Genomic DNA, 13,015 nt, shown 5'->3' with positions numbered 1-13,015 from the left:
ACATGTAAAAAGGAAAAACCCCATAAGATAATATTTATATGCCTCTGGATGAGGAAATAACTTTCTAAACGTAAAGGCCATAAAAGGTATTGCAAAGGAGAAGACCAACTCAACTTTTAATATATTGAACTGAAATATATGCCAAAACCATTTAAAATTAAAATTAAATATAAATTAAAGAAATGGAAAACTGGGGAAAAGCTATGCACAGCTCCAACAAAGGGTTTAATACATAAAATATTCACATGAGTAATTTGTAAAATGTTCATATACTATGTAAAATATGTAAATATTCATATATATATAAAATTTTCCTATAAGTAGATGAGAAAAAAAACACTAGAACCATATTAGAGAAAAATGGGTAAAGGATATGAACCAGTGCAAATGACTAGCATTCATCGACGAGAAAAAAACAATCTTAGTAGTAATCCAAGAAGTATAAATTAAAATTTGAGCTACACTTTATCACTTACCAAATTATTGAAGATTTTTTTCAAAGTTAATGGTAAAGCTGTAAAGTGATATCTTTCTGGAAAATTTTGACAATATGTGTTAAGGATCTTAAAATATTTAAATCCTGCCATGTGGTAATTCTATTTCTAGATATCTAATCCAAGGAATTTCATTATTTAACTAGTATTTTGCTGTATGTACAGATCTAGGTACTGAAATAGAGGATGTTTATAAGGGATTTAATTGTGGAAAAGTAGAAGCAAAATAACTGTCCAATAATAGGGGGAAAGTTGAGTCACGTATCTCCATCAAATAGAATTTAGTTAGCTGTCAAATATTATGGTTATAATTATTTGCAATAAATGGTAAGTAGACTTTCTAACTTGAGAAGTTTATTAAAGACAGCATTTAGATATTGACTTTCAGCTAATAGCTGAGGCAACAATCCCCATTTAAAATAATAGCTTTGAAATATGTCCATAACATGAAAGACAAGAAGACTTTCCTGCTGTCCTGAAATTGTTGAGCAATCCGGACAATGGCCACAGTGAGGGGGCTACTTATTAAACTTAGGTCACTTCTCACCTTCCCCAGTTTAAAACACACACGTACACACACACACACACACCAGGATATCTTGGCGGAATTATTTTTAAAAGACATAGAGGAAAGACTTCCTAATTTCCAGAAATCCATCAAGTCTAACCATTCTGATAAAAATACTTTTCTTCAGTTGTCAGAATTGTCAAGTTTCCTTAGATGAAGAATTTCTGTGTTCCTGGGGATACCATGAATAAGGGTAAAACGGAAGAGTATCCGAAATGAAAGAGTACTTATTCTCAACTAGTACCTGTGGCTCCAATTGAAAGAAACATGGAGGCAGTCTCACAGTAAAAGCAACTATCTGAGATCCACAGAGAAGACATTTGTCCCCTGAAGAATCACTGTCATTGTACCTAGCAAATTCTGAGAAGTTTTGATTTGAGCACAGAGCTACACTTACAAAATCAGTGTTTCCTTTGGATGCTGAAGATCTGAAGACTAATGTGTATATAAATTATTTTATATAGATAGTAGCCTGGCCTTAAAAATGTAAAAAGGAAATAATTTAGTTTATAAAGCAAATTCAGGGGACTTCCCTGGCAGTCCCGTGGTTAGGACTCTGTGCTTCCACTGCAGGGGGCACGAGTTTGATCCCTGGTGGGGAACTAAGTTCCCGCATGCCGCATGGCACAGCCAACAAAAACAAAAACAAAGCCCTCAACTCAAAGCTCATTTTAGTTGTCTACTAATAATTCAATAAGAAATGAGGGCCTGTGTAATATTCATAATCAGCATTTTATTGTTTATTACGGGAAAGACCCTTAGCATGGTATTTAAATTTTTGACATTAATTCTCCTTCTAAATTGTTCCCTTTTCTCTTTTCTTTTCATTTCTTTAGAGGAAGTTTTCAGATAGAAAGAATGAAATATTTGATTATATATTTAAAAAATATAGTTTTAAATAAAATCGTTGTAGAAGAATTTTTAAGATTAAAACATTAGGTTGAGATGGAGAGATTGTCACATGACACAGGTGATATTGGCACTTGTAGATCCTCAGGGTCTAGCTTGAGTGGTGACAGCTGTAAGTAGGAGAGGACGGCACGCTGGATCCTTGGGTTCTTATATAAGAAAGGAAAGCACAGGAAATCTCCCTGTGGTATACAGATGTCCCTGGGACTTCACAGTAGATTATTGTGGGATCCCCTGACATCACTAACTATATGTCTAGGGAGAGGGAGATGTAATGGCTAACGGTAACTAGGATAACTGTATTACCATCCTTAGGAAAAAAAGACTTCTAAAGGAGGAAGTTAGTTTCAGGAGAAAGATGATCAATCTGTACTAAACAAGTTGATTTTCAGGGGCTCAGTGGCCATCCAAGAAGGAGAAAAATTAGAAGCTTAGGAGAGAATCAGTGCTATTAGATAAAGCTATGGCAATAAATAATATCTTTTAAAAGAGAGAGTGCAATACTAAAGAAAGCCATGAACATAAAAAAGTAAAGGGAGAAATAAAAAGAGTTCCAAGAGAGATGAGAATGGAGCTTGGAAATAAGACTGCATTTGTGTAGTAGAAAAAGGAATAGAACCCAGGAAAAAGAAAAGAACCAGAGAGTTAAAGAGGATTATCAGTGCCCTGGAGGTCAGAGATATTTTAGGAGGAAGAGGGAGGTGTTCATTGAATCAATGATGTCGAGAGAGAAAGGGTAACCCCTGGAGCAGTATTTGGGTGAAAGTTTGATAATGTACAGAGATCGATTTTAATGGAGAAGTGGGGGTCAGAATCAGAAGACGAGAGAGATGGGGAAATCTGTGAACGTAGATTATTTTTATGTTTTCAAGATGTTTGGTATTGAAAGGAAGGTAAGAGAAAGGACAGTAGCTTAACTCAGGAAAGAGACTGATAACTGATGGTTTAAATCTTTACAAAGGTGATAGTGATCATTTGGAATGAGAGAGAGGTGTCCATTTAAGGAGTTTAAATGGCAAGATTAGCTCCAGAGAGGGAGAGTATCTTCTCCCCTGAAATAGCAGAGTAGGAAGAAAGATGGGGTGTAACCAAGAGGAGAGAGGCTGCAGTGTGTGCCAAATGATTTTACTTAATTATTTTTTAATAAAAATTTTTGGAGTGTGCGCTATGTAAAGTACAAAGATCCGTTGGAAAGTATGATGATGAACAAGACATAGACAATGCTCTCAAAATATTTTTATATGGAAGATAAAGACAAGTACAGAAATGATTCTAGAGATTGAGAACACAAGCTATTAAGTTAAATATAATTTTTTATACCTCAGTTTCTTCCTCCATAAAGTGGGAATAATGATAGCACCAGCTATGTTTCAAGCATCCCATTCTCTTTCTAGCTTACATTTCCTAATGTTCTAATAGAATTAGTTGACCTAATGGAGACATTCAGCCTGTGAATCAAACACTGTTTCATTCTCCATCATTGCCCTCACGTTCTCATTTCCTTTTTCACCCAGGATAGATTTATTGGCTCATCATTATAATCACTCTCTTGTCCCTCCATCCAATCCATCGAGACCCTTGTTCCTCTCTCCTTGAGAAATGCATGCCTGGAAAACCCTAACCCTGATGAAACCTTACTATTTGCTTTCTTCCCATCTTTTGAGTCCACTTATCTATGGAGAAAAATTCCACAAAGTCATACAATATGAGTAAAGGAAACACATCAAGACCAAGGCGCACACAGGCTCCTCATTTCTTCATCATCTTCAGGGAGAAGCATCCCATGCTGAGGAGGGCTTTGTTCTAGTGGAGGCCCCTTCCCCGTTGCTCTTCCTTCTTAGAGGGCTTTGATGACAGCAACTTTATTAGGAAAGGGATGTTCAGACTGCTTGAGGAATTAAGCTGCCTAGATGTCATGCTAGCCACTTACAGGAGCTGTCTGGGAAAGCCAGCAGCCCTGTACTTTAGGAGGCACCTGGGGGGACCTTGGGCCCTTTTGGATGCTATAGGCCTCCAGCCATGGAAGGAGTCTAGGCTAGCCTATTGTTCAGGCATTTTAGGATGAACATCTAGGGTCATTTTTGAACAATGCTACTCCTTCATAATAATCTGTCCCTAAGACTCTGAGTGCTCATCAGGTGTATCTGAAATAGGAAGCAAGATATTATTTGACGTCCGCTCGATCTTTAGAGGCTAAGTGAACTGCACTTGTCACACTCCCTCAAGGACGAGCTAGGTTGTCAACCACTTCCCCTCCCCACCATTTAGTACCAATAAATTCTATAGAGACCTCGAGATTGTTTCTTTCATCCTTTGACATTAAAGTTGGGAAAGGAGAGGAGTGTATTCATCCTCCATAATCCACCTTCTGCATATTCCATGGTGCATGAGGCTCTAGGGCAGAGGTGCCAAGAGCCACTACTACTCACTCGAAGCGCCTCTGCTGTTAGAGTTCCGGTCTGCAGCAAACATTTGTTTGATCCGCTCTTACAAAAACTGCCAGCAGAGGTCACAGAGAGCAAGCCCCCTCCTTGGCTATTTTTTTGCCCCAGATCCCAGACCCAAAGGAAAAAGGTTTTATGTTTATCACTGAAGCCAGATTGTGGTGACCTCTCTGGGGATAGGGGCGGTGGAGGATTGGGCCCTAGCCCCAGCTTCCTCTTGTCTTGAATGGAACCCAAATAAGATACAGGGACCTCTGGCACCTCTTGCAGACCACAGGAGATGTGGGGGGTTTCTATTACTTTGAACAATGACAGGCAAGCCGATCTTTTGTAATCTTACTGGGGAGACTACAAGGTGAGGAAGATTAAATGGCTTGATCTCTAAAGGCATTTCAGCTCCTCCTCACCCCATTTCTTTGGCATGGTTTTCTTCTCCTCTCCCTGGTTCTTGTGCAGACCTGATACTAATAGTGTTTTATGCCCTGACAACTGTGCTAGCTCCTCCCATTCTGGCAGGTTTTCCAGGGAAATCTTTCTGTTCCTTAGAAGGACGCTTAAATTTGTGTAACCTTCAGATACCATATATTTTCTTGTAAGAATTCTCAAAGGGAAAATTTAAGGCAAAATACCTGTGTTTTGTGAGCTGATAACATTAAAAATGAGGCCTTTTACTAGACAGTTGAAAGAGATGATTGGATAACTGAATGGATTCAATTGTGATGGGATCAGGAATCATGGAATTAGCGTGGAGCTGATTTGAGTAGAATTTGGAAGAGATATGTGGGTACTGATCACCAGTTCGTGTTTCCTTTGGAAACATTTTCTTGAGAGAGTAAGTGTTTCCTTGGAAGGAAAATCATCTCTAATTTTATCCAGAGCAAGACAATCAAAGGAGACTTCACTGAGAAGGTGATGTTTGGGCTGAGACTTGAGAGTTGCCTGGGTGCAAAGACCATCAGGCAGGAGTATACTGGCATTTTTTGAGACAGCCAGGAGTGTGTTTGGAATGGAAAGAGCAAGGGGTAGGGTAGAAAGGGTTGCAATCAAGAGGTGATGGTGGGCCAGATCACTTAGGGACTTTAGGACATTCGAAGGATTCTAAGTGGGGTGGAATAGGTGTGCCTGAAGTTTGAGGACAGGGGAAAGTGAAATAGAATATTTAGAGGGTGGAAATTAGGGGCGCTTAAGAGGATTAAGAAACAGTATTAAGGGAGCACTCGAAATTGGGTTAATGAAATAGTTTGCTGATGCATCTTTTTTTTTCCAGACTTTAATGAGAATGTTACTTTTGTTTCACTGTTAAGAATGATCCTTGCTATTTTTTACATTAAAATTCTTTATCTTACAAAAGAAGTTTCTCTTGATGCTTTGCAAATGAGAATTTAAAAAAAAAAATAAATTTATTTACTTATTGGCTGTGTTGGGTCTTCATTGCTGTGCGCGAGCTTTCTCTAGTTGCGGAGAGCTGGAGCCACTCTTCATTGCAGTGCATGGGCTTCTCACTGCGGTGGCTTCTCCTGTTGCAGAGCACGGGCTCTATGCACATGGGCTTCAGTAATTGTGGCACGTGGGCTCAATAGTTGTGGCCCACAGGCCCTAGAGCACAGGCTCAGTAGTTGTGGTGCACGGGCTCAGTAGCTCCTCGGCATGTGGGATCTTCCTGGATCAGGGCTCAAACCCATGTCCCCTGCATTGGCAGGCAGATTCTTAACCACTGTGCCACCAGGGAAGCCCCACAAATAAGAATTTTAAAATCATGAATGAATTTTCATTTCATGAAATGCTTTTTTGGTACCTATAAGATGATATTTTTCATTTACTTTGTTAATATCCTGAATTATATCATTAGATTTTCCAATGTTGAATCATTGGAATGTCAACCTAGAATGTTGAATTATTCTATTTGGTCGTGATGTATTATTCTTTTTATCAAACTGCTGTATTTTGTTGGATAATATTCTGTTTTATGCTTTCATCTATCTTACAAACCAAGCTTTATTTTTTGTTGTCCTTTTTCTCATTTTGCTATCAGAGATCAGAATAGCCTTATCTGAGTACCTTTCCAACTTTTTCTATACTCTGAAACAATTTGCATAATGAGTTGACTGTTTCTTGAAACTTTTCTAGATTTCACGTAGAAAATGATGTGTCTCCTGGACTTTCAGGGGTCATACTTTGAACCAGATTCTTATACTGGGGTATTCAAGCTTTCTAGTTTTTCTTGGATCCATTTCGGATATGTTTCCTCTCTAGAAAATAATTCTTTTATCTTTTGAAAATTTTGCTGTCAAATTTCTCCTAAGATTCTCTTTTGAGATTTTAAAAATTCTTTTGTGCACTATTTCATTCCTGGTAATTTATTTTCCCCTTCTTTCTTATGCTCTGTTATGCCCATGGTTTGTTGCTATTATTAATGTCTCCAAAGGATATTTTTGGTCATCAGCATTCTATCTTGTATGTGTTATCTTTCATTAACTTCATCGTTATTCTTTGTTATTTTTTTACTCCACTCCCGTCTTTCTCTTCTATTTTCTACCTTCTTCAATTGAATGTTTAGTGCATTTCTTTTCAATCACCCTTCCTTTTCCTTCTGATACAATGAAATATGTCTCTTTTAATGCTTTTCACCCTAAACTATACTTTAAAATAAATTTATTTAAGTAATTTAAATAAATTTTTAAAAATTTATTTCACAGAAATTTGTGAAAATCATCATAGCTTGATGAATTATGACAATTAGCCATTCTGATGGCTGAGTAACCAGCACCTGGGTTCAGAACAAAGTATTCACATTACTTTAGAGACTTCCTCTTAGCCCTACTCACAACCTCTCTCTTTCGCAAAGGTAACCACTACTCTGACTTCTTACATAGATTGCCTCCTTTTTATCTTTATATAAATGGAAGCATAGAATAGGTATTCTTTTGAGTCTGCATAATTTTGCTGAGTATTATGTTTATAGAATTATTCCTATATTTTCACGTAGTTCTTGTTTATCTTCATTGCTGTATTGTATTCTGTTGTATGAATATACTACAATGTGTTTCTCCATTCTAATGTTGATTGGCATTTGAGTTTTGAGTAGTTTTCAGTGTTTGGCTACTAGAAATAATGTTGTTCAGAACATTCTTGGACTTAACTTTCAGTGTACAAACATACACATATCCTAGGCATGTGGTAACAGTTGAATCATAGCACATGGGTAAGCTCAATTTTAGTAGCTACTGTCCAAATAGTTTTTCAAAGTGAATGTAATGATTTCCATTCTCCTTACTAGAGTACAAGAATTTCCATTGTTCACAGCAGCACCATTTCTTGTATGTCAATCTTATGAAATTTTAGCCTTTATTTGAATATGCAATTATATTCCATGGTGGTGTTTTATTTGTAGTTCCCTAACTACTTCTTGCAAACATTAGTTTTCAACCTTTCTGTATCCTTTTATATATTTATTTATTTTTTAGGTTTTGTTTTCGACACCACCCTGAAGACACTACATTTGGGATACCCACCCAGGACTGGATGATTCTCTAGCTCTCAATAGGACAGAGCCAAGTGTCAGCCGAGGACATCGCAGACCTGCAGGCTCAGCCAGCATCAGTCCTGGCCAAGCTTCTGCCCAGGTGGAGTCCCCTGCAGAATCAGCAAGCCTAAGAATTATTATCAACTCATTGCTTTCAAGTCCACTGGGTTTCCTGCTGACTCATAGATACTCAAACCCATTTTTGAAAAAGTAGTGTTTTCCAGCATCCTCACCTATCCAGAACATAAATAAAAACTTGGGAGTTTGTTGCTTATTAACGGAAGCTATGAAGTCTAAGTCCAATTTGGCCCAGAATCCAAGCTGTAGCATAATGATATTTCATCCAACCAAAGAAGAGTTTAATGATTTCGATAAATACATTGCTTACATAGAATCCCAAGGTGCACACCGAGCAGGACTGGCTAAAATAATTCCACCCAAGGAATGGAAAGCCAGACAGACCTACCATGATATCAATGACATCTTAATAGCTGCTCCCCTCCAGCAGGTGGCTTCTGGGCGGGCGGGTGTGTTTACTCAATACCACAAAAAGAAGAAAGCTATGACTGTGGGTGACTATCGCCACTTAGCAAATACTGAAAAATATCGGACTCCACCACACGTAGATTTTGAGGATCTGGAGAGAAAATATTGGAAAACGCGCCTCTATGATTCACCAATATATGGCGCGGACGTCAGTGGCTCCTTATTTGACGAAAACACGAAGCAGTGGAACCTTGGACACCTGGGAACCATTCAGGACCTGCTGGAGCAGGAGTGCGGAGTGGTCATCGAGGGCGTCAACACCCCCTACCTGTACTTCGGCATGTGGAAGACCGCCTTCGCCTGGCACACGGAGGACATGGACCTTTACAGCATCAACTTCCTGCACTTCGGGGAGCCCAAGACTTGGTACGCGGTGCCCCCGGAGCACGGTCGGCGCCTGGAACGCCTGGCCAGGGAGCTTTTCCCGGGCAGCTCGCGGGGCTGTGAGGCCTTCCTGCGGCACAAGGTGGCTCTCATCTCGCCCACGGTCCTCAAGGACAACGGCATCCCCTTCGGTCGGGTCACGCAGGAGGCTGGAGAGTTCATGGTGACGTTTCCCTATGGCTACCACTCTGGCTTCAACCATGGCTTCAACTGCGCCGAAGCCATCAATTTCGCCACCCCGCGCTGGATCGATTATGGCAAAGTGGCCTCGCAGTGCAGCTGTGGGGAGGCCCGGGTCGCCTTCTCCATGGACGCCTTCGTGCGCATCCTGCAACCCGAGCGCTATGAGCTGTGGAAACGCGGGCAGGACCGGGCGGTGGTGGACCACACGAAGCCCACGGCGCCTGGCAGCCAGGGGCTGAGCGCCTGGAGGGAGGTGCGTGCGCCTGCAGGAGCTGCGCTTGGCCCGAGGCACCCGCAGTCCCGCAGGGCCCCGCGCCGTGGTCGGCCTGTGGCTGCGAGCGGTGGGACCCGCCACGGAGCCCCTGTGCATTCTGTGTCCCTGCGCCGCTTGCCGGCCCGGGGTTCTTCCTCTGCTGCCCCGTTCGGGGCTTCAGCTGTCCGCTATTTCCTGGAGCCTGGCCGGACCCGGCCACCGACCCCAGGTCCATCAGTCCCTGAGGTACAGCCAACTGGCAGATGCGGTCCTCGTCGTCGTTCTTCGGAAGAGGGGACTCGGGAGCCGACTGTCCAGGCCCGAGCTAAGAGGCGGCTCTCGGTAGACACAGCTCAGGACCCCGAGGCTCAGGCCCTGCCTGAGGAGGCACCTCGGAAGGACAACCCTGCCCCGCTCAGCCCTGGGCTCCAGCATCCCGCTAAGGCTTCCATGTGTGGCCGTGGCCCTGTCTCCTAAGCCCAGGGGATGCCTTTGTACCCCACTGCTCTTGTGTGTGGAGGATCCTTGAGTCTGGTCACATTTACTCGTCAGAGCTTTGGGTGTGTGCAGGTCGCTAGTCTTGCATGAGAGTCCCTCCTGTGCTGCCGCTGGACATGCTGGGTCCATGGGGTTTCCCAAATGCTCCAAAGTTTGTTCTTCCTCCCAAACCCTGGAATCTTTGGACACTGCTGACTCCTGTGTCACCGACTGAGGTTTCACCCACTGGACACTCTAGTGTCTCTGCAAGCTAGATGCTGCTGAGGTCGCCAGAGCCCAATCTACCTCAGACTCCCATCCTGCGGGCCAGCTCTGGATGCTGCTGAGCTTCTGCAGAATCCTGGGTGTTGATGCCCCTCCAGTTCTCTCCCCTTTTCCTCTTCCCCTTCCCTTCCCGCTTTTCTTGCCAAACTAGGCCCTTTTGACCAATTAGGTCAATAGAGGCTCAGATAATCATTTATAACCTTTTTGATGCATTGAAAATGTGTTCTCTGCCAGCATTTGGTCGCAAATATATTAAAGGTAATCAGAATGTTAAAATCTGACTTTATTTCTTGTGTTGTTCATTCCGTCAACTGAGAGGTGGTCATTTTTTCTGCCCTTTTCATGAAAATTATATCAAAACATTTCAAGCAAACTCATTTTTATGAGCTTGTGGCATAGTGTGGTGTCCATGAATGAGTTTGGGGGATGGTTGCTGGGTTCTGGCTGGCTGGCTGGGTTGAGGGGTTTGGCTTGCAGCCATATCTTAAGGATGACTTGGTGGAAATCACCTGGTACTTGGCTGACCCCAATTGCTAGGAGAGGTGAGCAAACCTAGGACCAAAAGTGCCATCATCTGGAAATCTTCCCTCCAAGTCTCCACTGCCGTTCCATGCTATGTGTATATTTCACATGGTTGTCATTGATACATCCCAATAAACAAACTCACAAAGAAATGGACAAGAACATTTCTAGTGGCCATATGTTGTGTGAAGAGATTAAAGGGGATGGGGTGAGTGAGCAGAATGGGCAGGGTGGTTCAGGTGGTCAGGGAATACTTCATAGAGCAGGAGACCTTTCTGAGTCCCAAATGACAAGAAGGAAGGTCTGGAGCTGATTTCCACTTGGAGGAAACTGCAAGTGTAACCCACCTAACATACAGCTTAGTGTTTGTGTTTTTCCACGGATAGAAAGGAAGCTCATTTGTGTCTGGTGCCTGGAGAAGGGAGAAACAGGATCCAGAGTGTGTAGGACCTTGAAGCTCATGTTAAGTATTTGAGTTTTTTCAACTTGAAATGAGAGGGCATTGGAAGTTTAAAACAGCACTGGACGTGCTGTAAGTTGCATACTTAAATAATCACCTTAGTTATTCTGTGGACCATGTGGGGGCAGGAGAAGTAGTTAGAACATGTATTAATACAGGCAAGAGTTGATGGTTACTGACTTAGGCCTTAGTGTTGAAAATGCACAGAAGTGGCCAGACTCAGAATAAATTCTGGAAATTGAAAATGATAGTTTGGATGCAGAAGGAGACACTCCGGAGAAGCAAACCACATCGCTCTTCCGTCCAGCCCTCCCCGACAGAATTTCAGGAAGACTTTGGACTTTGAAGCCCCATGTAAAACTACAGGCAGGAGCAATGAAAAAGTAAGGCTTGTTGGAAGCTCTGATTGAGGAGACACAAAACCCCATGTCTCATCACTGTCACCATGCAGCCCGGCAACTTTGTGGTAGTGTATTCTGTGGAAAACCGAAGCTGAGAGACTCAACGCAGGATCCTCAGTGGAGGATGGCAGTGAGATGCTTAGCTGACAAGATGACTAAGCCCTGTATTGAGATGGTGGAACCATGTGATAGAAGCAGACTAGAATTACTGGGAAGGCAGCAGCCCCAGAGAGCAACTGGACCATCACAGATCTTACAGCAGCAAGGAGGAAGCTTTCATGTGAAAAGCAACTGAGATCTTGCAGGGATTGGTCCTTTAATTTAGGGCAGTGTGGATGTGGCCGTGCAGAGAAATAAGGGAACCCTGAAAAGTCTCTAGGAAGATGGTAGTCTGGCTCATATTCCTATTTTAAATTTTAGAAACTGACATTCTTCTCCTTGTGATATTTCAGGAATATCACAGTCTCGTCCCTGGCAGATACATGTCCCAGAGAGCCTAGGATAACCAAATTGGGGGTTTTGAAGGAAAAGAAACAAAAGCAATTTTCAGAAAATATTGCTCCCATTGTACTCCTTATGTTTTCACTCAGTTACCTTCATACTTAAAAACAATTCCCTTGGCCAATAAGGACAAGCAGTGTTAAGAATACAGTTTAGCTATACCAATATACTGGTTCCTCCATTAGTTTTCTTGAGCTAAGTAGGCATTCTCCACCGAAGATATACAAATGGCCAACAGGCACAAGAAAAGATTCTCAACATCACTAATTATTAGACAAATGCAAATCAAAACCGCAATGAGGTATCACCTCCCACCTGTGAGAATGGCCATCATCGAAAAGTCTACAAATAATAAATGCTGGAGAGGGTGTGAATAAAAGGGAACCCTTCTACACTGTCGGTGGGAGTGTACATTGGTGCAGCTACTGTGGAAAACTGTATGGAGGTTCCTTAAAAGTCTAAAAGTAGAGCTACCAAATATTCCAACAATCCCACTCCTAGGCATACATCTAGAAAAGACAAAAACTCCTATTCCAAATGACACATGCACCCCAGTGTTCATAGCAGCACTGTTTACAGTAGTCAAGACATAGAAACAACCCAAGCACTCATCCATGGATGATTGGTTTAAGAAGAAGTGGTATACATATACAATGGAGTATTACTCAGTCGTAAAGTGAATTATATTGTCACTTGCAGCAGTATGGATGAACCTAGAGAATATCATACTAAATGGAGTAAGTGAGACAGAGAAAGACAAATATATCACTTACATGTGTAATCTAAAAAACAATACAAATGAATGTATATACAAAACAGAAAGAGACTCACAGACATAGAAAACAAATTTGTGGTTAGCCAGGGGAAAGGGAGCAAGGGAGGAATATAAAAGGGGTATGGGATTAACAGATACACACTACTGTACATAAAATAGAAAAGCAACAGGGTTTACTGTATAGCACAGGGAACTATATTAAATATCTTGTAACAATTCATGATGAAAAACAATCTGAAAAATATGTAGATTTATATCAATCACTTTTCTGTACACCTGAAACTAACAAT

The 13,015-nt window shown here is 41.7% G+C and overlaps 1 protein-coding gene across 1 annotated transcript; it reads left to right on the top strand.

Moving 5' to 3' along the window:
* Positions 1-8,157: 8,157 nt before the first annotated feature.
* On the top strand, positions 8,158-10,318 carry KDM4D (lysine demethylase 4D). Its single transcript, XM_057749768.1, has one exon. The coding sequence runs from the start codon at positions 8,225-8,227 to the stop codon at positions 9,779-9,781; it is 1,557 nt and encodes a 518-aa protein (XP_057605751.1). The 5' UTR covers positions 8,158-8,224; the 3' UTR covers positions 9,782-10,318.
* Positions 10,319-13,015: the final 2,697 nt, after the last annotated feature.

This window comes from Hippopotamus amphibius, chromosome 9 (genome assembly GCF_030028045.1).
Source record: "Hippopotamus amphibius kiboko isolate mHipAmp2 chromosome 9, mHipAmp2.hap2, whole genome shotgun sequence".
NCBI lineage: Eukaryota > Metazoa > Chordata > Mammalia > Artiodactyla > Hippopotamidae > Hippopotamus > Hippopotamus amphibius.
Note: the sequence above shows the minus strand (reverse complement) of the source record. Positions and strands in the feature narration are given on the sequence as shown.

Bases quoted from the DNA above. Each gene is read 5' to 3' on its own strand.
- KDM4D (XM_057749768.1), top strand. From the start codon at position 8,225: ATGAAGTCTAAGTCCAATTTGGCCCAGAATCCAAGCTGTAGCATAATG.